We start from the raw sequence: 26,427 nt of genomic DNA, 5'->3' as shown, positions 1-26,427 counted from the left end.
CACTTGCACACCTCACTAAATCAATCATGCTGCGGAGCTTTCAACAAGCGCACAGAGACTGGACATGCGATTATACAGCACAGACATTCCATAACGCCAATTCAACTAGACTAGGGACGAAAAATCCATCACCATTTGTCAATTGACATTCACCTTTAACAACCCACGATGGATCTGATGCTCACTACTTATGACCAACAACGCTTGCAAGCTCTATTTCTTACAAGATCCGCCCGCCCTCCCTCCCCTCTTCAGAACCGGGAACGGAATATCGACTTGATTCATTCGAGAACAAACCATCTCGTTCACGCATAGCTTGGGGTCACCATGATAACTTTGTGATTCTATAACCACGCACATTCATACTAGTCTAGTCTAGAATAAATGTTTAACGCGCTCGGTATTCTCGGAAAAACTCCTGCGCGTGATTTTAAACGTTTTTTGTACCCCGGGCAGTTAAGACTAGGAGGCATTGTCGAGATGAGTACATGTTGTCAAGGACCCGACAAGGGTGTGAAGACTCGGTCCTCGTGAATAGTTCTTATAGGTAAGTGCTGCTAACATTATCCTCCCGCACGAGTATCATGCCTAGCCCTGGTATATCGGCGATTTGGAGTTATAAGAACATTGACCGGAGTGCCCGCAACCTTTTTTTGGGTTAAACATTTGTAATTTGCTTTTTGGATTATTATTAGTCCTATTGGCGTCTAGATCTGGCGATAAATCCTTCGCTTGTAATTTCAAGTATATAAGGCTGGCTAAGCTTTTAACTTTAGTAAAAGCTAACTAACCACCTCGGGATCAGCAGCCTTGAACGTTCTTTTTTGTTTACCCAGGCTCACGATTTCAAGCTCAAAAATGAAGTACTCAAAAGTCTCATTTACTCTCGCCTTAATTGCCCTGGGAGCCACCGCCGCCCCAACCGACCTTCACAAACTCGTAGCTCGCGGCGAGGTTGAAGTCTGCTACGACCCTCGAGACCCCAGAGTACCACCCTTACAAAACGACCCAAATGTCGAAAAATGGATCGACGACAAAACTGGACATCACTGTTTTGCGCTGATGAGAGGAGTACAACCAGACCACCCGTGCAAGGCATGCCAAGGCCACCAGGCCGACCTGTACCTAGACCACATACACTGCCTGGCCGCGGGGCACGTCCACGCCAACAAGGGGGATTCGTGCGAGGCCACACGCCAAGCCAGGCTGGATAGATACAAGACTGCACTCAAGGGCTTTCGTGTCCCCTACGGTACCGACATTAGCAAGCTCGAGACGGGGGGCAAGGGGGTGACGTTTAACGTCAATGATCCTAGCCACAAGCTTTTTTCGGGTGATAGATCGCTGACCCAAGTAGTCAAAGACGGCAATGTTGAGTTTGTCCGGCCTCATGGGGAGAAATACAGGGGGCAAGGCGAGGATTTGTACGCCACGATTCAGCGCCAATGGTATGCTTTGAAGGCGGCCAAAATACTCAAGGCGGCTAGAGCAGCCAAGGCAGCCAGAACCCCCGATGCTTCCGACGCTGGCAAGCTCGAACCGCCTGCAAAGCTTGCTACACAACAACGCAGGCTAGATGAGAGCAGGAGTGCCGAATAGCATTTTCCTCCTACCGGCCTTTTTGCTGCGGATTTATGGTTTCAAGGTTGGTATCTTTTAGCTCCCGGGTATGGTTAATTTAACAAAAGTCTATTATACAGTACACGGTGGCTGGCTGCACATATTACGTGACTTTCCAATTATATTAACCAGGGAAGAGGGCTCTCCGTGGGGTACTCCATCATATTTCCTTCTCTGAACTTCCACGAAGCATTGACGCAATTAATGATTGTCTCTATTTATATCTGGTCGAATACGAGTAAGTTATAATTATAGTGATCTTCAAAAGGAAATGTACACTATTATTTTTTATAGCTTGCATCAGCATTACTCATGGCAGTGCAGTCATGTACCTCTACTGCGCCCTAGCTATTAATAAAGCTGCTAAATTCTCGATCAATACTTGAAATATCAGTAATCTCAGTCATATAAAGCTCGCTAGATTTCTGGACAGTCGAGGAAACAACAATTCTCTGCTCAACCACATACCTCGAACATTATAACTACACTTGTGTTGAGAATCCTCATCATAAACTTAAATTTTAATCACCAAAATGAGATATCTCACAATTTCCCTGACCCTGGCATTATGTGTTCTGAGCACTGCCGCAGCCCCAACCCCATCAAGCCCCAGAGGTGCTACCCACGTTGGCAAACTCGAGGCGTACAACAAAATGCAACCGCGTGGCGATCCCACGGCTGGACTATCGTCACGTGCTCCCAAAGCTGGTGACCACATTGCCGATTTCGACCAGCTTCCTGGTGGTGAATACCGGGGCCAAGACGAGGCAAAGGCAGCCAAGCTCGAGGCGCGCGGTGGACCGGGTTTGGAGTATCGCGTGGGCGATCCCGTAGCCAGTGCTTTACTGCGGGACACATCGCTGCAGACTTCCCGGTCCGGCAACATGATTCGGTTTTGGCGCCCTGAGGGTGTGACATACCAGGGCCCCCAGGCGAAGATGCATACGGCCAGCTTTATGGCCGTCTGAGGAGGGAGCACGCGGCTACCAACTCAGCCAACGCAGCCAAGAAACAAGCGATAGCTGAGGAGTCAGCATTTATGTCTGCGGACCCCGAAGCTCGTCAGAAAAACCGCAAGTGGCGTTTTTTCGGGTGGAGTAGGAACTCCAGGCCCTCTCGGTCCTCCCCTCGCAGAGGTTGGAATAAGCCGGCGTACTAGATATAGATTAATGGATAATCCCTCTTAATGCAATGCTTTGATAATTACACTTTCCCAGTGAACATAGAGCGAATACATGGTGCGAATAACTACATATCCTGTACTCTAACTCTTGGTCACTCTATTAGCTTATGGGTTTGGGATATATATCCAGCCATCTTGCCAAGACGGATACTTCAAGTTGTGTATTTTGTATAAATAAAAGCTTCGTGACTCGAGCACTTTGTGTGCCATGGATCTGGAACCTAGATCTATCTGCCTCTGCCTGGCTGTTTCTCAGGTGTGCGGTGTGCATGAAGAAGGGGGCCCCACAAAGGTGAGTATAATATAAAGCAATGTAGACCCTGGCTTGCTGTTACGATGTAGTACTCTTAGTCCAGCAGCCTCGGAATATAACTTGTATACAGCGTCCAATCCGACTCATCCTTCTCAAGTCACGAAAGCGAACTACATCCAGAGCGAGGAGCTTGGTTGTCTCCGCGCTCGCAACAGTCTTCCAAAGGACTATAGACTCAGCAGCCTCGCCAACGAGAGCCTCAAATTCGGCACTGTGAATGTCATAGAAACCATCTATCACCACATGTTTCTTGGGCATCAAGGTCTGGGACTGGTGTGCTCATCCGTGTCAATGGGTACTCTGATCATCCGGAAGGGTTAGGGTTGTTTCAGGGGCTCAGGGGCTCAGGGGTAAAAATCATAAAGCTGATCGTACAAGACGTCGATCGACCTTTGCAGTGATTTTGGGTGAGAGGAGAATTCTATCTCACGGCCCGCGACGCCAGCTATTTCGTGACATGGAAAAGGTCAGAGTGCCACAAGGTCACATTCCCTCCCTGTCTGGACATATCTTGCATATGAAACGGTCCTGGGGAGGGAGTGGGCCGACTGCAAAAGGCCAATCCAAGCAACTGCTCCTTTCTTTTATGAATACCAGACAGGTTTGGATCATTCCCAACCAAAAATTTTCATCCTCATAGCGTTCAGGCTCCCTGTACCGAGCTTCATAACCTAAGACGATTATGCTCCATACAAAACTGCCCAAGGTCTGTCAGTTGCGTTTTATGCCTGTCGCCGAGGTGGTTTCGTTGATGGGAATTACTGTTGATGGCCAATAGAGCAAGGCTGCTCACATTGCATTTGCGGGTCAGTCAGTACCAGGCTTGAAAGTTGACTTTGGATAGGCTGACGATGCATACGCCAAGATAAGTCGTTATACCTAGATAACTAAGGTCTATCCTCATGTCGTATTCTTCCTGAGCATTTGGGACCAGCTGCCTAACGAACCGATAAAAGAAACCAAGATCTCGGTAAATGATGCTGGTGCTAATGATGAAAGAGACGGTGAAGGTGAAACTCTCAGTCAGCTGCCTAGGTAGGTACCTTAGGTATCCATATTAAAAGGACCAACTAGGTATGTAGCGACAGTTGCGATCTTTTTTGCGAAGATGAACAAACGCACCGCGTCGCTTAGGGCGACAGAAAGGGGCATGAACAGCAGCGTGTGACAGTTGCCACAGTCGAGTCCGGGCTGTGCAACTCAAGCAGTCCCAGCTTGGTGAGCGGCAGTGAATGGCTCCTCCCAAACAGAACCGGATCATGGTGATGGCCAGACATTTTCCTTCAACATCGAGCCGTGGCAGGCCCAGTTGCGCTTAAAGTACAGAAAATTCTGATAGGAACGATGATTGGGACATTGTGCAATTTGTTCCTTGAGCATGCTGCTTATTTCTTCTCTTCTTTTGGGGTCCTACCTGCCCGGAAGGGAACGCGTTTGAAGCGCACCGTTTGGTTGAGAAAAGGGAATGTGCAGCTCTGTTTGCGCCTGCCTTGAGCTACGGAGGGGCATACAAGTCTTCCTCACCATGTCACTCTAGAACCAGAACCTCAACCGGAAACAAAAATAAAAATAAATCAATAGCACTGATCTTTGGTCCAATAACAGCTTCATTGCCAACAAGCATCCTACCTACGTTCAACCCAGACACACCCAGCTGTAATACATTCGGGAGTCTGTGGGACGGCACTGACCAACTTTGCTTTGTTGACTGTTACTTCAATCATAGTTTTGATAATATTTTAATCTATGCTGTTGTCGCTGCGCTCTCTATACTTTTTCAAATCGTTCATGAGCACACAGTAATCAACGCGGGCCTCAACAGTCTCACTCGCTGAAGATGCCTGCTTCATCTTCGATGGACTTCTCTCGTCTACCGGTCGAGATATATCACAAGATAGTGAGATCATGCGTTCTCTTTCGCGACTTGAAGCGTGCTCTGCGTCTGCGGTTCGTCTCACGTGCCTTTGGTGTCGCCGTACTAGACGCCATTTTCGACTCGTGGGACCTGTTCAGCAACGACGAAGTCTCGTTCTGGCTCGGAAGCCACATCACAACCCCAAAGCTGTGGGTCACGGATATGTTTAACAAACATTTTGTTCATCGCATTTTGATGCCGTCCGCCCTCCTAAACAGTGTTGATGTCGAGATAATCAGGCGCGTCGCGGAGAAGATTGCCAGGCAGCGCCTACTCCTCTCGGAAGACTCTGCAGCCACAAAGCCTGACTGGCCTCGACGTCTTGACGCCGAATACAGGCGGTGCGTCAAGGAAATGTGCGGCTGGTTCCGACGCTGTATGCCGACATGTGTCGATGATTTGACCCTTCATCAATATATGACGTCTCCCTTATCCTACGAAATTTGTCTGATCCGCACCGCGGCGTACCTAGGCGAGCTGGAGATCACGAAGAGGCTTCTGGCCCAGAGCAGCTTCCCCAACATTGAAGACTTGGCAATCACTGCCGCAAGCAGTGGTAGCCTGGATCTGGTTACCTCTCTTGTTGCACACCAAACGGAGCTGCCAACCTTGTCTCTCATTGGCTCGCTATCCAGAGCTGCTTTAGAGGCGAGCAGATTGCAAGTGCTGAAGCACTTGCTGGATCTCGCGGCGCAAACTTCAGTGGATGAAACATCGCTTGAAGCAGCCACAAATTTCCACCAAGATTTAGTGTGCGGTTGCGATAGCACCCGATCCCTTGCCTGCTTTCGACTGGCATACGAGTACCACCTGCACTTCCGAAGTTTGGACGACTATCGCGCCAACTGTCCTTGGAGAAAGTGGGAGAAGGCAATGCTGAAAAGCCGATGCTCCCTGGCCGCTTGTGACGGCGACGTGGAGTTCTTGGGTTATTTCATCAATGCATGGCCTCGCCAGCTAGCTCGCCAGGATTTCTTATTTAGACTAGTGGAGTACGCTGCCAGGTTCAATCGTTTTGAGGCATTGGGATTTCTCGTGGAGAAGGCGCATGCAAAAGTCAGGGCGGCCCATATTATGATCGCAATGGCAAGTGGTTCGGTCCGGGTCGTGGAGCTGCTCTTGGCATACTACCTGGCAGAGTCAAACAGGTCTTGTTCCGGGGCTACCGAGGGGAATTATTTGGCCACGCAAACCCACAGCCTCAAGGACATACTTTACCTTGGACTACTGGAAGCCAGCAGAAGGGAACATGACGCCGTCGTCCGCTGGGGACTGGCAAAATCCCGGGAGTTAGGTGGCATAGACATATCTGACATTGTCGAGTGGCATAGACCTTCTCAGCAACCCTCCAAGGCGGCAGAAATGGGGATGGATTTGATGCTTGATGATTGGATCACTGATTACAATGACTAGACTAGACTGAGTGTTGAGACCTGGTCAGGAGCAGAGAAACTGTGGATATCGGGCTTTTTGTGCAAATGTCTGAGGTTAAATGGGGTCAGTCAGACTTGACAGAAACACCTAAATGGTCATGGTTTCCTTCAATAACTGATCTGGTGATTGAAATTTTTCAGAGTAGATAACTCGAGCGACAGATTGCTGAGTAGTCCTTTGCAAGGGCGTAGCGTAGACAATACATAAGGTACTTAGGTAAGGTAAGGTATCCAGTATTCAAGTTTGGCTCTGTGGGGCGATATCCCCAGGTCGCTACCCCACGTGATGTTTGATGTTACTTTATTTACCTTTCTTTTGCTTGGGGTCTACGTCTACCCCACACCGGCTACCTTCGGCGCTGAATCCTAAACAATGAGACAAGACGTCACCTTAAGCCGGCGCGGCAACCCTCGGTCGAGGGGTAAGGCGCTCGTAGCAGCTAGTTCTAGGTTCCTACACTAAGCCCTCGACCATTCCTCGACACAATAGGTTTCTGTGCTTTTGTTTTGATCTTTTCTGAAATGTGACCAGACACTTTTTTTTCTACCCGTCCTTCTTTGTCTGGTAGTTTGGTGAGGAATCACATCAATACGATATATTGAATGCCACTCAATTGATCCTTCCGGTATATCCAGCTTCATTCAATTCATCCAATGTTCCTTCAACGCGGCTCGAGGCACTTGCTTCGGCAGCTACCAAAAGGTGTCATCGCCATCCCAACCACGCCCACGGTGACAACTACGGTGAGCGCCAGGTCGCGGCAGCAACCAACACAGCAACGCCAACAACAGAGGCATTGTCGCACGACGAGGGGGTTTCACTCCACCAGGAGACTTTTAGACGTTAAACCTGTTTTGTTGGCCGACATTGGCGAAGGTGCGCTCAATCTCTCCTCCCTAGCTGGGGATGTTCACATAACAAACCACGTATCCCAAAAAGTCATTATAATTTCCTAAACGCTGACTCTGAACCTCATGACCCCGCCAACAGGCATAGTCGAGTGCGAAATCATTCAATGGTTCGTCGAGCCCGGCGCGCGCGTGGAGGAATTCTCGCCTCTCTGCGAGGTGCAGAGCGACAAGGCGTCGGTGGAGATTACGAGCCGCTTCAGCGGAGTGGTCAAGAAGCTTTACTACGATGCCGGCGAGATGGCCAAGGTCGGCAAGCCCTTTGTCGACATTGACATAACGGGAGACCTCGAGGCCGAGCCCGAAAAGGTCTTGGCGGGCGACGTGGCTCCCGCCAAGCCCGTGGAGGAAAAGACTACGCAAAAAGCCGTCGAGACGGCACCCGATATGATTGGCACTCCGGCTTCTGTCGGCGGCGCCGAGAGGAAAAGAGGCAAGTGTGCTGCGCTTGCCACGCCGGCCGTCAGGCATCTCAGCAAAGAGCTGAAAGTGGACATTAACGAAATTGACGGCACCGGAAGGGATGGGCGTGTGCTTAAGGAGGACATTTACAAATTTGTCCAGGGGAAGCAATCAGGCAGTGGCGTTGCACCCACCATCCCGGCAGCACCGGCAGCGCCAGCACCGCAAGCAGCAAGCAAAGTGCCGCCAACGCCGGCACCTTTACCTTCACAGCCCGGCACGCCGCAGACCGAGGAGGTCATGCAGCTGTCCCACACCCAGCAGATGATGTTTAAGACCATGACGCGTTCGCTCACCATTCCGCATTTCCTATACGCCGACGAGATCGACTTTACCAGCCTTGTTGAGCTCCGCACTCGGCTCAACAGGGTCCTTGCCGCAGGCGGCACCGGTGGACCCGGCACCGCCGAGATTTCGAAACTTTCTTATCTCCCATTCATCATTAAAGCTGTGTCCCTCGCGCTTTACCAGTACCCTATCCTCAATGCACGTGTCGATATCCCTTCGGACGGCGGCAAGCCCTCTCTAGCAATGCGCAAGCAGCACAATATCGGCGTTGCCATGGACACACCATCGGGCCTGCTGGTTCCTGTCGTCAAGAATGTAAACGAGCGCAACGTCCTCTCCATTGCGGCCGAGCTCGTTCGCCTCCAGTCTCTCGCAACGGCTGGCAAGCTTAGCCCAGCCGACATGTCGGGTGGCACCATGACGGTGTCCAACATTGGCAGCATCGGCGGCACCTACCTCAGCCCCGTGGTTGTCGAGCGCGAGGTGGCCATTTTGGGTGTTGGCCGCATGCGCACCGTGCCGGCCTTTGACGAGAACGACAAGGTTGTCAAGAAGCACGTCTGCAACTTTAGTTGGTGCGCAGACCACCGGGTGGTCGACGGTGCCACGTTGGCCCGGGCGGCCAACATGGTGAGGCAGGTTGTGGAGGAGCCGGACGTCATGGTCATGCATTTGAGATGATGGCCATGACGGTGAAGGTTCAAAAGAGGATAGAGGTTTCAAAATCACATGCATCCATATACGACCTGACAGGTGGTGATGTGGCTAATGTATATAAACGAGGCAGGCGAAACATGAACAAAGATTTTGGCGATCAATCTTTATTGGACTATTCAGGCGTTATTTTGGAATTAAGGCCCGGGAAGCCAATACATTTAACACAGTTTGAATAGTGAGAGCCCACAACTACATATAAGACACATTGACAATGTTGTTATAGGGAGATGTATCAATCCTCATGTACGCCACACACCTTGCCAAATAAACCCAGCTAACTTTCTAAAAGAAGAATGAAAGCAATCATAATTCATCAAACACGCTGCTCATCGACCGCCCAGCAACCGCCTCTTCAGCCGATGATGCCCTCAGCCGTCAACTCCTCCCTCAACTCCTGCTGCGCCTTGACCATGAACTTGTCCTTGCCGTACCTGAGGTTCGCCGAGCCTGTGGCGCCGCGCAGCGCCGTGTTGGCCGCCAGCCCGAACCCGGCCGCCGCGACGGGGGCAGCCGTGCCGGCGGACACGACGGTCAGCCCCACGGCCGTGATGGCGGCGGCGCCGACAAACGTCACGACGGCCACGTCGCGCAGGATGCCGCCCCTCCTGACCCACTTGTCGAAGAACTTGGGCAGGCGCTTCTGCGCGTCGCCGTCGCCGATCAGGTCCACCAGCAGCCGCACAAACACTTGGCAGTTGTTCTCGTCAAAGACGTACTTGCGCTGGAGGACTTTGGCCCATATTCGGTCGCCTTTTTTTTTTTTTTTTTTTTTTTTTGTTTGCGGGTTAGCCTAGGGAGCTATCATGGCAAATCGCAGAGGGGCAAAAAGAACAAGGGACGGGTATGGGTTGTTCTGCAGCGGGACATACCTATGTCCTTGATGGTGCTCGGCGCAAAATACTTGACGGTGTAGCCGACCTGCTTGGCGGTCACCTCGTCCCCGAGCTCCCTCCCGTCCTTCCACTGCTGCTCGGGCAGGCAGTTGATCTTGAACCTGTCGTGGCCCTCCCTCTTCTCCTCCTCGGTCCGGCCCGCCAGCTCAAAGCAGTACCCTTCGATGCAGATGGCCCAGTGGCCGAATATGTCGCGGCCCTTTTTCACGCCGAGCTTTTTGTGGCTACGGAGGGGGGTCGTGTAGAGGTAGATGGGCTGTTGCTGCTGCTGCTCCGCCATTTTGTTGGGTGTGCGAAGTTGGCGTTGTGCATATTTTTGTTGTTGTTCTGAAAAAAACTTCAGTATAACATCGCTATACTATGGTAGCTTCCAAGTCCCGCCATTGTGGTCAGACTTGGCTGACCATGACCAAAATGCATCTCGGGCTCTAATTTGTAATATATACCCGACAGCCATGTGTTTGTGCAACCCCTCAAAAAAAAAAAAACCTTGTGCCAGCAGGATCTCTCAACTAGTCTAGAACTAAATCCTACCGCGTATCATCTGCCTTTCAGCCCGTCAGCACAAGGTGGTATGGGTGTGGATGCGCTGTCTGACAATGCGGGTCGATGATTGATTGATAATTGCTTAACCAATACTGTGTGTTGTATCCATGCCCACCATCGTGAGAATGCTTGCAGCCTAGAGGTCGGTTGGGTCCCCGGACCCTCGGCTAGGCAACAATGAATACGGAAAAAGATGCGAGAAGTGGCGGTGCGAATACAGGAAGGACCCTGAGCAATGCAACGGTAAGGCTGAACGTGGATGGATGCAGGCAGCCGGTAATACGGTAATACGGATTTTAAGCTATTTCCCCTTTTCAATCCACACGACTTTTATTTGTTGAAAAAGAAGCTTTTTTTCCCCCCTTTCCTGAATGATGCAGCTTTCCAGCTAGAACAAAACCCCGATACTTGGTTGCATCGATCAGACTTGCCTTGGTCGCGTCGTGCGACTACAAGTCGCCATGAAAATCGACCAAATGGTACAAGACCTACCGCGAATCGCCGCCGCGGGGGCCCTAAAGGTCCTCACTCTCAGCTACTCCGGCCCTTATGCTTACCACACCGTCGATCCGATCGAGAAGATCGCCGAGCTCAACAATGCAAAGCCGCGAGACGACAACCAGCTGATAAAGGCGCTTGCACACTTTCGGCATCTCAAGAACCAGGAGCTCGACTTTGTGGGAAAAGCAGTGAGTTTTGATTTTCCGCATCTACATTAGTAGACAAAAGAAGAGAAGAAGAATAAAAGACAGAAACTCACAGACTTTCTTTTTTTACTACCAAGGCCGCCTTGTCCGCCGCGGCCGTCGTCGGCGTCTTTTCCTGGCCGACGGCGGAAAAGACCATCTGGGTGGCAAAGATGCTGTGGAACTGGAGCTTCTTCACATCGTGCTTCGCCCTCATCAGCTCGGCCCAGCAGCGGCTCCTGCGGCGGCTGCCCGGTCCCGAAGACGACGACCTCGTCTTCCCCGACGAGCAGGTCCAGATCGCGCTGAATCTGCTACTGCAGCCCGTCCTCAAGGTGCCCGACGGGGGCAAGGAGAGGGGACGAAGGGTCAGCAGGAGGATGTTGTACGTATGGCAGAACCCGACAATGCTCATGAGCTACTCTTGGGTCATGTTCATCGCCGGGTATGCGCTGCACATATTGACCCCTGTGTTTGACCCGAGTCTGGGGGAGGTCTCCGCCAAGGTATGTTTGTCTCTTGCATGACTCGAAAAAAAAAGAAAAAACCATAAAAGAAAACCCTTTGTCCAGGACGTGTTCTGAAGCTGACCTTGTGATTCGTAGGTCGCCATCGTGACATTATGCGGGTGCGCTCTGGTGGTTCTCAACTTTTTCTTCTGTGCAGGCGTCTGTCAGCTTCGCCTGCAGCCTGGCAAGGGCCACGGAGCTTCTGCCGACTCCTGGCTGCCGGGAGGCCATTCCGGGCATCCAGCTGCGTAACGGCACACTGCATCATTGGCTGCAACATCTAAGCTGTATGCAGCCGATAGCACACAACAGACGCTCCAAGAGCTGCCCTGCGGCCACTCGCGAAAAGAGGTTCACCGCCATGGCCCGTTGACAGGTCTGCAATGAGGCTACACCTCTGCACTACCCAGCCGATCTCCACCGGTGCCATTAAATATGGGCTAGGCTGTAGTCGCGGTCTGGATCATCTGAGTGCTTCGATCCAAGTTCGTCCAAGGTACCGGCAGAGCAGAAGCGGGCTCTTCAGCGCATAGCCCTTCATCCAAGTTTAAGGCTGATGCTGCGGCATTAAAACCGATGTGTTGGTTCATTTTCCAACATTTCCAAACGTCGAGACGAAATCGCGACCAAGGGGGTAGGACGGTGTAATCTCCCTGATAGCAGGTCATGGGTTGATCAAGGGCAAAACTTTCAACAGGACTTTTCTGTCCGAATTTCGACAGCCACTTGGTTGTGATGCAAGAGTTATGACAAAAGAGAGGAGGATCCATGGAAATTTCGTAGGCGACTGCGTCAACGAATGGGTGAGTATCGAATTTGCATCCGAGGACCGCGTTGGACATTCGCAAAACAAACTCATGAGGACAGTACGATAGAGAAATTGGAGCTTCACCTGGATTAGTTCAAGGTTGAGATTAGATTTCGATCGATTATCGTGGAATTCCTTTCTCCACTTTTATCCTCTTGTTGCATGTTAGTTGAATGCTGCCGTTTTTGTGGCTCCTATTGTCACATTTGTTAATATAAAAAATCCTGTTTTGTTCCACCCCCAGGTTGATCAGATAGGTGGCACCCCCGAAAAGGCCCGGGCCAGCAAGGGCCAAATAGAGAGAAAAAAAGGCTACCACAAAAGCCGGCAGCGTCGGCTTTGTTGTGGTTTTGTTCACCGGTCTCAAATTCCCGGAGCCATGACTCCGCAATCCAAGTCGGCCGGCAACTTTCTTGTAAGGAAACTAAAATATAACCGCACCAATCTCGACACATTCCTCGTATAGTCAGCACCAAGTTCACCACTTCTCAAAGGATTGTTAAAATGAATCTTGAGCCAAAAGAAACAAAAGTATAGACACGAATAAATGAGGTTTTTTTTTATACAACGAGGTTTTCGCTTCAGAATATAAAAAGACGCGCAAAATACCTCCAAGTTTCTTACAGTAGACAGAACAAACAATTGCAACGCTTGCTTCCCCCATTTTACGGTTACATCTTGCCTCCCAGCATCCCTCCAAGTGGTGCGAAATAGGGAAAAAAAAAGGTGTGTCGTCTGTGGCCCAAACCGGTGCCCTGCATTAACAACCTTCGCTTAAAAGAACTTATTGGAAGAGCCCACCCAATCTCGAGCCGGAACAAATGTCGCATGAACGCGCGGTTGCCTTCGGGCCATGCCGTCATGGAGCCCTTGTTTTAGTCAATGCAAAGTCCTGTGAGTGTGGCCACCATAGCAGAGAAAAAGAGCCAACCAGTTGGAAGGCCGGGGGGACCCAAGATCGGCGGCCACGCCCCCGCGGACATCCTCCCATCCAGAAAAAACACCCTCTTTTGGTTCTGAGCACCAGGCCGGCCATCATTGATCCGCAGCCATGACCTCCCTGACCTTGTCCAGCGCCGAGGTCTTGACGTCGTCGAGCGTGCCGCTCACGTCGATGCTGATAATGTCTGTCTCGTCGGGCCTGGGCGGCTCCAGGTCCTGGAACTGGCTGCGGACCATGTTGGCGCCCATGTAGTGGTTCTGGCGACGGGCGACGCGCTCCAGCAGCGCCTCCTCGGTGGCGGCCAGGTAAATAAAGTGCACGTGGACGCTGGGCTCAAAGTAGCGGGCCACGCGGATGACGTCGCGGTACTTGCGCTTGAGCGCCGAGCACGTCACCACCACGCCCTTGGTGTCGCTGCCGCCCTCGCCCAGCCTCCGCAGTGCCTCGTCTCGGAGCAGGATCAGCCAGTCCCAGCGGTCCATGTCCGTCAACGGGATGCCGTTGCTCATCTTTTCGATGTTGGCAGGTGGGTGGTACTTTTTGGTCATGGTTTTCTTTTTAGTTCATTTTCCCTCTCGTCTGTCCATGTTCATGGATTCAGTGTCTTGAATAAAATCACATACCTCATCGCCCTCAATGTAGGGAACATCAAGGCTTGTGGCCAGGTGCTGGGCTACCGTGCTCTTGCCGCACCCAGCGGGCCCCGTCACGAGCCAGATGTGAGCGGCAGAGCGGTCGCTTGCGCTATTGGAGGCAGCAGAGGCTGAACTGCCAGTGGCCTTCATTGTGCTGGCCATTGATGACTGGGAGACGCTGTTGTCAGGCACAGATCCTGATACTTTTGAAGCCCTTGCGGATGATGATAAAGACGTTGCCAGTTTTTCCGCAGCCGTAGAGGCTGATGGGGCAGCTGGTGTAGGATTCTCGTAGCTGAGCATCTTATAGGATCAGGTTTGTCCGCCAGAAGAGGGATATGGACCACACTTTTTGAATAAAAATCCACAGCTGAAAAGTAGTCAAAGACACTCAACCGCAAAGAATAACTAGGCAACCCGAACAAGGATGTCCTTTCTATTGCGACTCAAGTGGTGGCGGTGGGTAGTGTGACCCCTTAAGGGTTTGCTTTAACAAGTCTTGTGGTAGCCCGGGGTCGAGTACACCTTTTAAGCGTTTATTGACTAAGGTGATAAGTAGGGCGTGATTTTATGGTACTGCCAAGTAAGTGAGCGTGAGAAATAAATGTAGTTTGCGGAGTTAGGTGAGCGGGGGGAGACCGGAAGGACTTGGTATTTTCTCAAGAAAAGAAAAAAATAAAAATAAAAGGGATAAAATAGAAAAGCAATTGTATATGAGGGGGTGAGGTTGCGCGCCAATTGTGTCTCAGGGACGCTGTTTTTCACGCAAAGGGGGAGGGAAAACAAGTGCAAGTTTTGGGGGTACAGGAAAGGGAGCGTGGGTGCGTACCTCGTCAAATCGACTCGAGGTAAACAGCAGTTAGGCTATATGTAAGTAAATGAAAGTGACTGAAAGTAATTCAATCAACTCTTGATGCCTTATGTACCCAGTCTGCAATCAATACTATGATGACAATTGTACAATGAGATTGGATTGATCAGGTTCCTAGGGAATCAGTCACCTGAGGTGTGTGGGTTACTATGTAATGGTTGCAAGATGCAGAATATGTTATGTAGAGATGTGGGATGTGCCTGTGTCTGTGTACCCGACAAGAAAAAGAAGAGAAAAGGAAAAACGAATCAAAATCCAAAAGAAGACATGTCACGATTGGACAAGGAATAAGAAATGGGACAAGGAACAGTTAAAAGATGGGAATAGAAAATTTACCGGGCCCCTGTAAATTGGGCTAACATCAAAAGCCTTGTTCCTTGTCGTCACGGCGAGCGAGCGATGAGCGCATTGGAAGACGGGGAAAACCCGACGGGAGGTAAAAGTTGGGCAACGTTTGACACATGGCGGGTTGCCGCGTGTTCCTGGTTCTTGGTTCTTGGTTTTTTTTTTTCGGGGTAACTTAGTTAGTTCCCGCGGGGGTTTGTTGAAAGGCTGTCAGACATACAGCGAAAAAAAAAAAAAAAATACGGATGTACCTACAGTAGTAAGTAAAAAATCAGGTGCCGTACCTGTGTCAATGTTGTACCTGGCACCGTTTGCGTCTTCGTATGTTATTTTATTTTCCTGCTTGCAAATACTGCAGCCTGACGTCTGGGTCTTCTTTCTCTTCCCTCTCCTTTGAGTCGTGCCCATCAAAATGATAAATTTGGACATTGAGCCCCCATGACCATTAACGACCTGAGCCTCAGCTTCGGAGGGTGACTAGGTAGCCCACTCACCGTGCACTACAGGGGCGGGCAGGGAGGCAGAAGCACAATCACAATGGACGCATCAAGAATCAATGTTGGGGTCAGAATCGGGGGACCAAGACCCATCAATCCGGTTCGACGGCACCCGACAAGAGATTGATTGTATTATGTGGTGCACAAAAGGGGGTTTTCAGCCAAAGCTGTGACGTGACTACAGTAGGTACCGAAAAGCCAGATGATGCCAAGGTCGGACGCACAGCGCTTTGGGTACGCAACCGTGGATACTGTACAAGAGCTGATCCTACTATGTAACTTTCTTGTTTACGAACGTAACTCCGTATAACTGCATCTTTGTTTTCCCGACCGTTAAAGACAGTCAAAAAGCAAAAAGGCAAGAGGCAAAAAAACAAGTCAAGTACTCCGTAGCGAGCAATGGAGAAAACCCAAAAACGGTCAGGTGCCCCCGAATTCCAGTGGTCAACCCCCAGAAATGGAGGGGTAATCCTGGTAGGCTACTCCTGAGGCTGTGGGGGTGTACAGTGAAAAGATTGGGGGTACCTTCCACTTGGTAATTGGAGAAGCTTACATCGCTTCGACCATCACTTTGAGCCTTTTGATTAATTACCTAGGTATTATTAGCACTCAACATGAGACGAAAGCCCGGCATCGGAAGGCCTGGGCGGGAATTTGACAGCGTCCGAGGGTCGGAGATCAGCAATTTCAGTCCAATATGAAAGACCTTTTTTTTTTTTTTTTAAGGGAACGCCTCAGTCCAATGATGCAGATCACGTACTTGTATTAAACCATATTCCGAAGCTTTCGATACCCAGCAATTTCTCAATAACGTGTATGGTATGAAGAATTAAACAGGTAGGGAGAGAACATGCCTTGTCCCTGTCCACATCCTCAATGTCGGTCCCAGTCCAAACATTCGGGAACACACTAACCTAAGGTAGGAATTTGTTCAGGGAGCAAAGATTACCCGCATGGAAACACAACAGCCTGGTCCGGCATGTACGGTATGATGGATTTTCTACGGTCGAATAACATTTCGTTTAATTCCATTGTTTTTGGGGCAAAATACGATAACTCCGTTGCTCGTAATGGTCATCATCAATAACAAAATAAACCGCATACGTCACCCATCAATTCAACAGGACGCTATAAAAGCTCTTTTGCTGAGCCAACGTTGCGCCCCCAAAGATATAGTATTCCGAACATGTACAGCTCAGCTGCATTGCTGTAAGCTGTAAGACAGCCTCACCAATGTAACCATTCACATGCCGTGCGGGGCATACTCCGTACATGAACTACCACGTAGACAGCTTGATGCGGAGGACATACGGAGGGAGCGTGATTTTCTTTCACACCACACTCTTAAACAATAGATGGCATTATGTAGATGCAGGGCTGCAGCCGGTGTGCTTCTTTACCGCATAACTGGACACCACGTCACACATCACGCGGTGCTTCACGTCTGCGGTAAATCGTCGGAAGCGGAAACGAATGATGTATTGATGCATTTCTTGTTTTGACATATCGTCTTTGTGTCCCTGCCATATTTCTTTTATCGCCGGCCTGCATCCAGAGGCAAAAAAAAAAAAAAAAAAAAAAAAACATCCGCCTTGTTTGTGTTTGACGTGGCCCCGATTTTACAGCTTCAGCCTGCCGACCATCTCGGCACTGCCTCCGATTGACCGGGAATTCAACTCCGGTTGGCTTTCGGGGATATATGAATTTCCAATGCTGCATGCCAATGGAAATTCGCCGGGCTGTTCTCGTCCCCACTACCCGGGGTTACTCCGTAAAATGGGCTTGGATTGTCTGCGTCGAAAGGCTAACTGGCGTTGTCAAGCGGTGAACAAATCCGATGACCACCTTTCCCGTGGTTATCTGAATCAATGAAAGCAGGCTATTGGATGATTGGAATATATAGGTAAGCTGGACTTGTTTTGCCGATTGATTGATTGTCCATGGTTTCACAACAGTATCCAACGGATGAGGCAGGCAAGGCAAAGACAATAGAAAGAAATTGTACCCTAACCCTTTCATTACCGAGAATTTTTTTCAACGAGAACCATTCAACTAGCTGTACCTACATTTGCTGGACCTGATTTAATTTCACCAACCCTTCTAATACTTTATACATTATTCAACCCTCTACGCTCATGCCTTTCTTTCACAGTTGTCTGTGTGTTGTAGGATTAGGTGCTACGTAATCAAAATCCCATAGTGATATACTACCTCCAGAGAGTCAGAGAGTCACAGCTGGCGTTACACGGTGCTGCACCTGAACGGGGTCCAAAACCACCTCAGACTGGACGCTCCGAGGTCAATGATTGGGGCACATCCCCTCACCTCCATTCGAGCTTACCGTGCTAGGAGTGGGAGCCTCATCCCTCCAACCAACGCCCTAGATGCGTCCCCTAAATCTGCAGCTACGACCTAGCCTCAGGCTCTGGCAGAACAACCTTGTTTTGACATCAGCAAGAGCAACAACTTTACCCTTGACGGCAAACAAACTCCATCAGACTCGTGCACTGGGTCAGTCTAGCCAAAAACATCATCAACTTTTCATAAACGCGAGGGTAAAACTGTACTGCCCAAGACGTTACACTCTCCTACAAACCCAAGCAACACGCCACTTCACCACCACCATGAGCCTCTCCGCACAAGAGCTCAAAGGCTACCTGGCCGACTCTCCACCCAGCGTCGTGCGCCTGGAGATTGCCAAGCATTTTGATGCTCTCACTGATAAGCAGAAACGTTATGCACACTACATTAGCAAGTAAGTGTGTTTTCTCTAATACCTACATTAGCTACCTTGCGTAGCTATGTTCCCTCCCCCCCCCCCCCCCCCCCAATTCTCTTACCCCGCCTCTCTTATAAACACCACCAAACCCGGTCATGTGCAAACAAATACCTAAATATCAAACTGACGCCTATACCTCCCAGAGCCTCCTTTGCCGGAAACCGCATCGTGCTGAGGCAGGTCTCTCCCGAGTCGGAGCACATATATGATCTGATCATCTCTCTGCACAAGAGCTGCGACGGCGACTGGAAGGCGCTGGCCAAGAAGGCCTCCGTGTCCGACGAGGCCGTTACGCAGTTCCTCGAGTATGCATCTCAGTTCCTCGGCAACAGCGGCAACTACAAGTCGTTTGGCGACTCCAAGTTCCTCCCCCGCTGCTCCGAGGCTGATGTCGCCGCCCTGGCCGCCACCTCGCCCGAAGCCGAGCGCCACTACAAGGCCACGGCCGGTGCCATCTTCTCGTCCGACAAGCCGGGCATGATGCACCTTGGCTTCCCCGAAGATGGTCACATGACCACGTACTACCCGGACTCACCTCACATCACCAAGGAAGAGATCGCTGCCATTTCCAAGTTTTCGGAGGAAAAGGGACTGCTGCCCGAGAACAACCGTGTGCGCAAGTCCAAGGACGGCAACGTCTTTGAGATCCTCATCGCATCGGCAATCACCCAGGTGCCCGATGCGGGTGGTGACATCGGCAAAGAGACAGAGTTCAAGGTCCAGGACGGCCCCTTGGCCGACAAGACTATCAAGCTTGTCTACGGTGACTACTCGGCCGAAATGGCCAAGATAGCCGAGTACTCGCGGAAAGCGGCCGAGAACGCCGAAAACGACACCCAGAAGAAAATGCATGAAGCCTACGCCAAATCATTCTACGATGGTTCGTTGTTATCTTTCAAAGACAGCCAGCGCCACTGGATCCATGACAAGGGTCCTATGGTCGAATGCAATGTGGGATTTATCGAGACATACCGTGATCCTCACGGTGTAAGAGGCGAGTGGGAGGGCTTTGCTGCCATGGTTAACATGGAGCGGACGCGGGCGTTTGGTGCGCTGGTCGACGCTGCCCCGAGTCTTATCCCCATCCTGCCCTGGGGCAAGGACTTTGAGAAGGACAAGTTCCTTTCTCCTGACTTTACTTCTCTCGAGGTGTTGACTTTTTGCGGATCCGGAATCCCAGCTGGGTGAGTTCATGGACCTAGAAGACCAGAAAGAGATAGAGAACGGTTCCCTCGAAGGTCGGATATCTCGAACAAAAGGCTAACATGACATACCAAAGAATCAACATTCCAAACTATGACGACATCCGCCAGTCCGAAGGTTTCAAGAACGTCAGTCTCGGCAACGTCATGTCTGCCAAGGCGCCCAACGAAAAGATACCCTTCATCGCGGACGAGGACCTTGCTTTGTACCAAAAGTACCGCGACGCCTCTTTCGAGGTTCAGGTCGGTCTGCACGAGCTAACCGGGCACGGCTGCGGCAAGCTGCTGCAGGAGACGGCACCGGGCGAGTACAACTTTGACGTCAAGAACCCACCCCTGAGCCCCATCACCAACAAGCCCGTTACGAGCTGGTACAAGCCGGGCCAAACGTGGTCGTCGGTGTTTGGCGGACTCGCCGGCGCCTATGAGGAGTGCCGCGCTGAGCTGGTCGCCATGTACCTGGGCTGCGAGTTCCCCGTACTCAAGATCTTTGGTTTTGGCGACGGCTCAGTCGACATGTCCGGCGAGGCCGGCGACGTTCTGTACGCATCGTACCTGCAGATGGCCCGCATGGGTCTCGTCTCGGTCGAGTTCTGGGACCCCAAGAGCCAGAAGTGGGGCCAGCCTCACTGCCAGGCCCGCTTCGCCATCCTCCGTTGCTTCCTCGACGCCGGCGACGGCTTCTGCAAGCTGGAAGAGGTCAAGGACGAGTCCGGGGCCATCAAGGACCTTGTCATTCGCCTGGACCGCGAAAAGATCTTGACCACGGGCCGTAAGGCTGTCGGCGACTTTTTGCAAAAGATCCACATCTACAAGTCTACCGCCGACGTCGAGACGGGAACAAAGTTCTTCAGCGACATGACCAACGTCGGGCTCGAGTACTGGGGCACAAAGGTCCGCGACGTCGTGCTGGAGCACAAGCAGCCGCGCAAGGTATTTGTCCAGGCCAACACGTACCTCGACGAGGCCACCGGCAAGGTCGAGTGCAAGGAGTACGAGCCCAGCCTGGAGGGTATGGTGCAGTCTTGGGTCGACAGGGAGGTTTAGTGTGTTGAGGTTCATCGGTGTAATGCATGTGTGTCGTGTGTGTCGTGTGTTTTATCAATGTGAATCTTGAAGGGGGTGCTACAGGTTACAAAAAAAAAAAAAATAAAGCATAACAAACAAACAAAACAGAAAAATGTTCTGTACCAGACATAGTTGCGTCATCACTTGTGAAAATACTCATAGATATCAACTGGAGTTCATCACATGCTCACTGGCGTGAAGCCAGGTTCGGTCTTGTTCTCGTAGTCTGGGTGGTCTGAGTTAAAAACAAACAAAGAAAGAAAAGAATGCTCTAACTTTCCGGAGAGGACATAAAGGAACCGTGTGAAACAAAAAAAGACCAAAAATGCTCCCTTATTTTTAACCCGACCGATATAACCCTCATCCGGAAAGAGCACAAAAACCTCCCTTTCTTTTTTCTTTTTTTCTTCGTCAGGATGCGGTTGTTGTGGTGTTGTGTTGTTTTGTTTTTTTGCTTTCGCGGTGAAATTGTTTCAGAAACCTCAATTACAGACGCCAGAGAACCCTTTCAATGTCCGGATGCAATTGGCCAAACCAAGCCATACCAACCCATCAGCCACTGCAAGAGAGAGAAAACACAAAAGACTGCGCCCGACCCCTTTTCCCAAAGGTATCCCGTAAACTTCCTAACCTTGAACCCGCTCTTTCTACCACTTCATCTCGTGGGGCTTGTCGCCCTTGCGCAGGCTGAAGGAGGTGGCAAGGTAAGAGGCCAAGAACTCGACCTTCTTGATGTTGGCAATCAGAGCCTTGTCAATTGCCTTCTGGTCTGCTGCCCGGGTGCTGTTGACCTGCTTCTTCTGTACATTGGAAAATTGCGTATTAGTCACCAGCCATTTCACCAGTATCGCTCAGAGCCCATAGCTTGTGGCTTGAACATGGTATAAACCAAATAAACGTACCTCGGGCTTCTCTCCCTGCTTGAAGAAAGCCTCCTCACCGGCCTTCTCCTTGGCCTTCTCTGCGGTGAAGTACTTTGGCGCGGCAACCTCGTCGATCTTGCCGGTGTCGACACCAGACAGATCAACCTTCTGTGACGTGGCGATCACGTACCTAGCGTTGACCCTCCTGAGGGGAACGCCGTTGATCTTGAAGGGGCCAGTGACCAGGAGGACACCCTGGTCGAGGTTCTTGAGGAGGACAACGCGCTTGCCACGGAAACGACCGGCCAGGAGGATCAGGACGGTGCCGGGCTCGAGGGACTTTCGGGGGTTCCAGGGGCGGACGGACTTGCGGACCTGTGTGTATCATAGAAAGTCAGCCATCTGCGCCTGATTCCAACGGTTGTTACTGTGTATGGCCCCCCGCCACTGTCGCCAAGTCAAAATTGTGCGCATTGAAATGTTGCGGTATCTGGACTGCGGCCTCGATTCGATCTGCCCTTTCTGCGCCTAGCAGTCGTTCCCCTCCAATACAGGCGTTTTCCAGCGTGCTCTCAACGTATATGTTGCGGTAGTGTATTACTCTCATCCCGCCCTAGGGTTGTTGCAACACACACGCACGAGCACGCTCGGCGACCGCCGGCAGTCCAGAACCTTCACACTTCGCACAGATTCTTCTTCGGCAACCGAGGGGAGCATCGCAAGTCGAGACTCACCGCCTTGGGGCCATTGTCGTCGGTCGCAGGGTACCACTTGGAAGCCTTCTGGGAGTGGTGAGGGACCGTCCGGCTCGCCTTGCCGAACTGCTTCTGGGTGGGCTCCGTCTTCGTCGACATTTTGGGCGTTTGTTTTCAGTTCCGATGCTGAAAAGGAACGTGGGTGTCGTCGTCGTTGTCGGGGTTGGGAGGGATTGAATATCGGAGTCGCGGGTTTGATAGTCAATAATTTCCACACAGCAAAACTCCAATTGTGGGAGGCGCACGCAATTCGAAGCCCTGTGTGGCCGTGCATTCAGATGTGGGGTAGTCTTGTGAGTGGCGCAGCAGTTATTTTCAACACCGGCCAAAGAAGCCCCACGTTGGTGGGCGGGCAAGTGGGTTGATTGGCAATTGCCCTATGTACCTCTCATACTAATACGGGCGGGACGATACCTGATACGTGGTAGGTCGCCTCACGTAGAAGCCCCACACCAGCTTGCTTAGTTCCTGGTACGGTCAACGTCAACGGCCGCCTGAAGCTGGAGCAGAGAGAGGTTCAAGCTGCGGCGCATCGCCCTTTGAATGCTCCGAGACTAAACCTCCATTCCCAACCACTTCGTTGAATACGCCCGGGTCGGCAACAAATTCACATCAAATACAGCTCTTGTGCACAGAGATACTAATACCCGCAGAAGTAAACTTCTGCCGACCATTCGAGCCCCTCCAGCAGTCCGCTGACTGCAACTACCACATACCGCACCATGTCCATCAACCCTCTCATCACATTCAAGGCCGGACGGTGTGAAGTAGACGTCAGCATATTGCCCCACTCACCTCGACTCGACCCGACTTGAACATCAACTAATAATGCCGTGTATTCTGTAGACCGATAGCAAACCTGCCAAGGTCAAGTGCTTGCCGGAACCAGGTTACATCTACCTCTACAGCGACGATGGTACGGGCACCACCAAACACACCGCAACCACCCCGGGCTGCGCATCCATCCTCCTCTCCTCACCGGAAGAGCTAACCAACCATGCTGGGTCCTTTCCCTGACGCGCAGGTCTGATCAACTTTTGCTGGCGGCCGCGCAGCCAAGCAATCGACGACGAGCCTCCCCTGTCCCTGGTCATGGTCCCCGGCGACGGACGCTTCGTCCCGTACCAGCCCGACGACCAACCATCTGGCAAGACCAACGGCCGCATCCTCGTGCTCAAATTCCTCTCGTCGTCCACGCGGCACTTGTTCTGGATGCAGTCCAAGCCGCAGAGCACCAGCGGCGACCCGGCCTGGTTCAGCCCCCGCGACAGGAAGATCACCGACCTCGTTGACCAGCTGCTGTCGGGCGAGGAGGTCGACGTCCAGCAAGAGCTCGCCGAGGCCCGCAGCAGCAACTGCCGCGACGATGAAGACGACGATGACGAGACCATGGAAGACGCCGACGGTCAGGGCCGCTCGGGCCAGCGCCACCAGAGCGCCAGCGGCGGTGCCGGTGCCGACGCTACCGGCGGTGATGTCAGGCGGGAGGGCGAGGATTCCCGGGAGGGCGGGGCTGACGGTGCTAGAGCGTAGGTATCTTGATTCTTCTCATTCACAAAACCATCTGTCATGCATAAATTGTGTGGCTTCCTGAGGGAAGCAAGCAGGCCATTTTTCGTGGATAGGCACTGGCGAGTGCCGGCGGTCTGTGGGTCTCTGCATGCTATCTCGGAAACAAAACAAGAGCGAAATAAACAGAAGGAATAGAGCATCACAGAGGGATACAGCCTTGTGTCCGTGTACTTCTAGAATGGTTTACGGCGTCACTAGAACGAGGAGTCTAATCATTTCTTGCATGCGTCCCAATAAGTCTTATCACATGACTGCTCTGGCTCTTTCTACATCTCTGCATGTACCAGTACAAATCGGCTAACACCAGAACCACCCTTGACAGACGCGGAGGAGCCACAGACGCAGCCACCATCGTTCAAAACCTCCTGGACTCCCTCGCCGGCTCCTCGGGCGGTGGGAACCAACAGCAGCAATCCCAAGCCCAGGGCAAAGTCTACCCTCTGCTGAGCGATCTGCTGGAGACGCCAACCACGATACCCGTCATCGACGGCGCCGACGAGACCTACATCGACAACCTCCTGGACCTCCTCCCGGCAACCATCGTCGTCATGGCCGCCGACGACGAGTTCGACGGCGAGGCCAACCCCCCAGCCGCCGCTGCCGCCAAGGCCAGTATGAGCCTACCCGAGAAGAAGGCGCTGCTCAAGCAGGTCCTCCGCAGCCCGCAGTTCCACCAGAGCCTGTCCAGCCTGTCCATGGCCCTGCGCGACGGCGGCCTGCCCACCATCGCCGAGGCCCTGGGCGTCAAGGTCGAGAACGGCGGGCTCGTGCGCGGCGGCAGCGTGCCGCTGGGTGGGGGTGAGGCCGTCGAGGCGTTTGTGGAGGGGGTCAAGAAGGAGGCTTTGGACAAGAAGAGATGATGCATTGTCAAAAAACAATAGTTTCATTTTCTTTCCCCGCGATGGGCCTTGGGACTTGGGTGGGGAGTTGTTGCAGCTGGATGAGACAAAAATACAGGGGTTTAGAAGCTCATGTCCTTAGAGATCATGATAGCTGCCACTTGGGCAATGGCGGGGTATAAAGCTGAATCTACTCGAAACAAACAATCGATGGCGTCCCAAATATACCATCACCGAATTAATATCTTTTCCAAGGGTCAGAGTCGCCGACAAGTAGCGCCCGTACTTAGGCATCATCCTCATCCAGGCCGTCATCTTTGTCTTTGGACCTCCTGTACTTCTCCTTTCCGGTCGCTAGGGAGGCCTGCACCGTCCTCCCGTCAAAGCTCCGGCCGTGCATGAGCTTGATGCACGCCTCGGCCGCGTCGGGGGTGCGGAACCTGACGCTCACAATGCCGTCCTCCTCCAGGTCGAAGAGTACGCAGTTGGTGACTTCGCCAAGCTTTTCGCACTCGTCCCTGATGTCCTCTTTGATCTCGAGTAGCGCCGCCGGGTCTTCGTCCAGCTCTTTGAGCGTAAACATGTGCCTGAGTATCACGGTCCGTTCGGCCTTTTTGTTGGTCGGTCCGTTTCCTCCAGCCCCTGCTCCGACTGCAGCCGCAAGGTACGGGTACGGGTCGTCGTCGTCCCAGTCTGCCAGTTTCGCGCTCATTTTCTGCGCCTTCTTGATCACCTTGGCCTTGTCAGTCGTATTACGCGTATGGCCGCCGTTGCCATTCTCCGCTGCCGGCGCCGCAGACCCCCTACCGCTGTTACCATTACCACTACCCGCTCCGTCCACACCTTCTGCTCCACCCTCCTGGTCGTAATTATTTCTCTTGTAGCTCGTGTCTGCCGCCTGAACCCTTATCCTCCCGCTCGAGAGGCCCGACGGCGTGATCCTAAAGTCTGTGTCATCGAGCAGCATGATGGCCATGTCGACCGACTGGGGCTTGAAGAAGACGACAAGGGCGTCGCCCTTGAAGTTGCCGCCGCCGTCCGTGTACAGCTTGATGCGCGGGCTGCTGTCGTCGATGTTCTCGGCGATGACGCCGCACTTTCGTGAGAAGAGCTCCGCGATCTCCTCCACCGTCACGTCGAGCGGCAGGCCCGTGACGTAGACGGCCGTGTTCTGTCGCGGCCGCTTCGCCTTGCCGCCGTCATCGTCGCCTGCTTTTCGCTTCTTTTTCCTCCTGTCGGCTGCCGTCGTCGCTGGCGCCTCTTCGTCCTCTGCAGCACCGCCGCCGTACGCCGCCTGGTGCGACTCAATCAGCGCGTCGTCGACGATGGGGATCCAGCGCTTCAGGCCGCCGTCCCACTCGTACTCCGCCCCATCCTCCTGCACCGCGATGTACTTGTTCTCGAGCCGCGAAAAGGAGACGCGCTCGTCGTTGTCGAACTCGGCCGGGTCGGTGGGGAAGGACCAGAACTCAGCCACCGGCTCCTGCGGCTGATCGTCATGCTGCTGCGGCTCGGCCATTTGAGAGTTTGCGGGCAGCAGCTCGAGGGTTTTTTCTTCAAGATGCGGTTTGTTTTGTTTTGCAAGTTTGAGTGTGCGTGGTGAAAGAGCGTAGGGATTGAGTCTCAATCATATGCTATAAAGTCGGTCCGGTTCCGATATTACGCAATTGAACTTTTGCGGTGCTATTATCCGATGGATTGGGTAGTTCAGGACATGCCTTCTTTTAGATATGTTTTTTATTATTTGGAACGTCGCGGAGCACCTTGGCTTGGCGC

The 26,427-nt window shown here is 52.2% G+C and overlaps 12 protein-coding genes across 12 annotated transcripts; 8 read left to right on the top strand and 4 right to left on the bottom strand.

Moving 5' to 3' along the window:
- Positions 1-793: 793 nt before the first annotated feature.
- Positions 794-1,769, top strand: MGG_04452 (uncharacterized protein). The gene has a single exon (XM_003713500.1). The coding sequence runs from the start codon at positions 859-861 to the stop codon at positions 1,597-1,599; it is 741 nt and encodes a 246-aa protein (XP_003713548.1). The 5' UTR covers positions 794-858; the 3' UTR covers positions 1,600-1,769.
- A 384-nt stretch (positions 1,770-2,153) lies between these two features.
- MGG_04451 (uncharacterized protein) lies at positions 2,154-2,588 on the top strand (the record flags this gene model as incomplete). Its single annotated transcript, XM_003713499.1, has 1 exon — positions 2,154-2,588. One exon carries the CDS (start codon positions 2,154-2,156, stop codon positions 2,586-2,588), a length of 435 nt encoding a protein of 144 aa, XP_003713547.1.
- A 423-nt stretch (positions 2,589-3,011) lies between these two features.
- On the top strand, positions 3,012-3,333 carry MGG_15541 (uncharacterized protein; the record flags this gene model as incomplete). Its single annotated transcript, XM_003713498.1, has 2 exons — positions 3,012-3,095; positions 3,187-3,333. 2 exons carry the CDS (start codon positions 3,012-3,014, stop codon positions 3,331-3,333), a joined length of 231 nt encoding a protein of 76 aa, XP_003713546.1.
- A 1,620-nt stretch (positions 3,334-4,953) lies between these two features.
- MGG_04450 (uncharacterized protein) lies at positions 4,954-6,444 on the top strand (the record flags this gene model as incomplete). Its single annotated transcript, XM_003713497.1, has 1 exon — positions 4,954-6,444. The coding sequence occupies one exon, from the start codon at positions 4,954-4,956 to the stop codon at positions 6,442-6,444; it is 1,491 nt and encodes a 496-aa protein (XP_003713545.1).
- Positions 6,445-6,829: 385 nt separating this feature from the next.
- MGG_04449 (branched-chain alpha-keto acid lipoamide acyltransferase) lies at positions 6,830-10,282 on the top strand. The gene is made up of 2 exons (XM_003713495.1): positions 6,830-7,341; positions 7,456-10,282. The coding sequence occupies exons 1-2, from the start codon at positions 7,119-7,121 to the stop codon at positions 8,802-8,804; spliced, it is 1,572 nt and encodes a 523-aa protein (XP_003713543.1). The 5' UTR covers positions 6,830-7,118; the 3' UTR covers positions 8,805-10,282.
- MGG_04448 (uncharacterized protein) lies at positions 8,882-10,204 on the bottom strand. Its single transcript, XM_003713496.1, has 2 exons — positions 9,710-10,204; positions 8,882-9,590 (listed from the first exon to the last, which is right to left on the bottom strand). The coding sequence occupies exons 1-2, from the start codon at positions 10,011-10,013 to the stop codon at positions 9,193-9,195; spliced, it is 702 nt and encodes a 233-aa protein (XP_003713544.1). The 5' UTR covers positions 10,014-10,204; the 3' UTR covers positions 8,882-9,192.
- Positions 10,283-10,456: 174 nt separating the features above from the next.
- On the top strand, positions 10,457-11,726 carry MGG_04447 (uncharacterized protein; the record flags this gene model as incomplete). The annotated part of the gene is made up of 4 exons (XM_003713494.1): positions 10,457-10,522; positions 10,705-10,968; positions 11,064-11,333; positions 11,571-11,726. The coding sequence occupies 4 exons, from the start codon at positions 10,457-10,459 to the stop codon at positions 11,724-11,726; spliced, it is 756 nt and encodes a 251-aa protein (XP_003713542.1).
- A 1,013-nt stretch (positions 11,727-12,739) lies between these two features.
- On the bottom strand, positions 12,740-14,989 carry MGG_04446 (thermosensitive gluconokinase). Its single transcript, XM_003713493.1, has 3 exons — positions 14,690-14,989; positions 13,849-14,436; positions 12,740-13,761 (listed from the first exon to the last, which is right to left on the bottom strand). Exons 2-3 carry the CDS (start codon positions 14,161-14,163, stop codon positions 13,318-13,320), a joined length of 759 nt encoding a protein of 252 aa, XP_003713541.1. The 5' UTR covers positions 14,164-14,436; positions 14,690-14,989; the 3' UTR covers positions 12,740-13,317.
- Positions 14,990-17,431: 2,442 nt separating this feature from the next.
- On the top strand, positions 17,432-20,806 carry MGG_04445 (dipeptidyl-peptidase 3). Its single transcript, XM_003713492.1, has 3 exons — positions 17,432-18,328; positions 18,496-19,536; positions 19,632-20,806. The coding sequence occupies exons 1-3, from the start codon at positions 17,958-17,960 to the stop codon at positions 20,599-20,601; spliced, it is 2,382 nt and encodes a 793-aa protein (XP_003713540.1). The 5' UTR covers positions 17,432-17,957; the 3' UTR covers positions 20,602-20,806.
- MGG_04444 (60S ribosomal protein L6-B) lies at positions 20,740-22,493 on the bottom strand. Its single transcript, XM_003713491.1, has 3 exons — positions 22,220-22,493; positions 21,525-21,860; positions 20,740-21,422 (listed from the first exon to the last, which is right to left on the bottom strand). The coding sequence occupies exons 1-3, from the start codon at positions 22,337-22,339 to the stop codon at positions 21,270-21,272; spliced, it is 609 nt and encodes a 202-aa protein (XP_003713539.1). The 5' UTR covers positions 22,340-22,493; the 3' UTR covers positions 20,740-21,269.
- Positions 22,494-22,677: 184 nt separating this feature from the next.
- Positions 22,678-24,672, top strand: MGG_15540 (uncharacterized protein; the record flags this gene model as incomplete). Its single annotated transcript, XM_003713490.1, has 4 exons — positions 22,678-23,013; positions 23,087-23,156; positions 23,265-23,769; positions 24,135-24,672. Exons 1-4 carry the CDS (start codon positions 22,963-22,965, stop codon positions 24,670-24,672), a joined length of 1,164 nt encoding a protein of 387 aa, XP_003713538.1. The 5' UTR covers positions 22,678-22,962.
- MGG_04442 (splicing factor U2AF-associated protein 2) lies at positions 23,980-26,406 on the bottom strand. The gene has a single exon (XM_003713489.1). The coding sequence runs from the start codon at positions 26,168-26,170 to the stop codon at positions 24,938-24,940; it is 1,233 nt and encodes a 410-aa protein (XP_003713537.1). The 5' UTR covers positions 26,171-26,406; the 3' UTR covers positions 23,980-24,937.
- Positions 26,407-26,427: the final 21 nt, after the last annotated feature.

This window comes from Pyricularia oryzae, chromosome 2 (genome assembly GCF_000002495.2).
Source record: "Pyricularia oryzae 70-15 chromosome 2, whole genome shotgun sequence".
NCBI lineage: Eukaryota > Fungi > Ascomycota > Sordariomycetes > Magnaporthales > Pyriculariaceae > Pyricularia > Pyricularia oryzae.
This window is presented reverse-complemented; position numbering and strand designations above follow the sequence as displayed.

Bases quoted from the DNA above. Each gene is read 5' to 3' on its own strand.
- MGG_04444 (XM_003713491.1), bottom strand. From the start codon at position 22,339: ATGTCGACGAAGACGGAGCCCACCCAGAAGCAGTTCGGCAAGGCGAGC. The intron at 21,861-22,219 runs GTGAGTCTCGAC...TGATACACACAG, and splicing joins ACGACAATGGCCCCAAGGCG to GTCCGCAAGTCCGTCCGCCC. The intron at 21,423-21,524 runs GTACGTTTATTT...TCCAATGTACAG, and splicing joins AGCAGGGAGAGAAGCCCGAG to AAGAAGCAGGTCAACAGCAC.
- MGG_04446 (XM_003713493.1), bottom strand. From the start codon at position 14,163: ATGCTCAGCTACGAGAATCCTACACCAGCTGCCCCATCAGCCTCTACG. The intron at 13,762-13,848 runs GTATGTGATTTT...ATGACCAAAAAG, and splicing joins CCTACATTGAGGGCGATGAG to TACCACCCACCTGCCAACAT.
- MGG_04442 (XM_003713489.1), bottom strand. From the start codon at position 26,170: ATGGCCGAGCCGCAGCAGCATGACGATCAGCCGCAGGAGCCGGTGGCT.
- MGG_04452 (XM_003713500.1), top strand. From the start codon at position 859: ATGAAGTACTCAAAAGTCTCATTTACTCTCGCCTTAATTGCCCTGGGA.
- MGG_04448 (XM_003713496.1), bottom strand. From the start codon at position 10,013: ATGGCGGAGCAGCAGCAGCAACAGCCCATCTACCTCTACACGACCCCC. The intron at 9,591-9,709 runs GTATGTCCCGCT...AAAAAAAAAAAG, and splicing joins GAGCACCATCAAGGACATAG to GCGACCGAATATGGGCCAAA.
- MGG_04449 (XM_003713495.1), top strand. From the start codon at position 7,119: ATGTTCCTTCAACGCGGCTCGAGGCACTTGCTTCGGCAGCTACCAAAA. The intron at 7,342-7,455 runs GTGCGCTCAATC...CCCCGCCAACAG, and splicing joins GTTGGCCGACATTGGCGAAG to GCATAGTCGAGTGCGAAATC.
- MGG_04445 (XM_003713492.1), top strand. From the start codon at position 17,958: ATGCGTCCCCTAAATCTGCAGCTACGACCTAGCCTCAGGCTCTGGCAG. The intron at 18,329-18,495 runs GTAAGTGTGTTT...TATACCTCCCAG, and splicing joins TATGCACACTACATTAGCAA to AGCCTCCTTTGCCGGAAACC. The intron at 19,537-19,631 runs GTGAGTTCATGG...GACATACCAAAG, and splicing joins GGATCCGGAATCCCAGCTGG to AATCAACATTCCAAACTATG.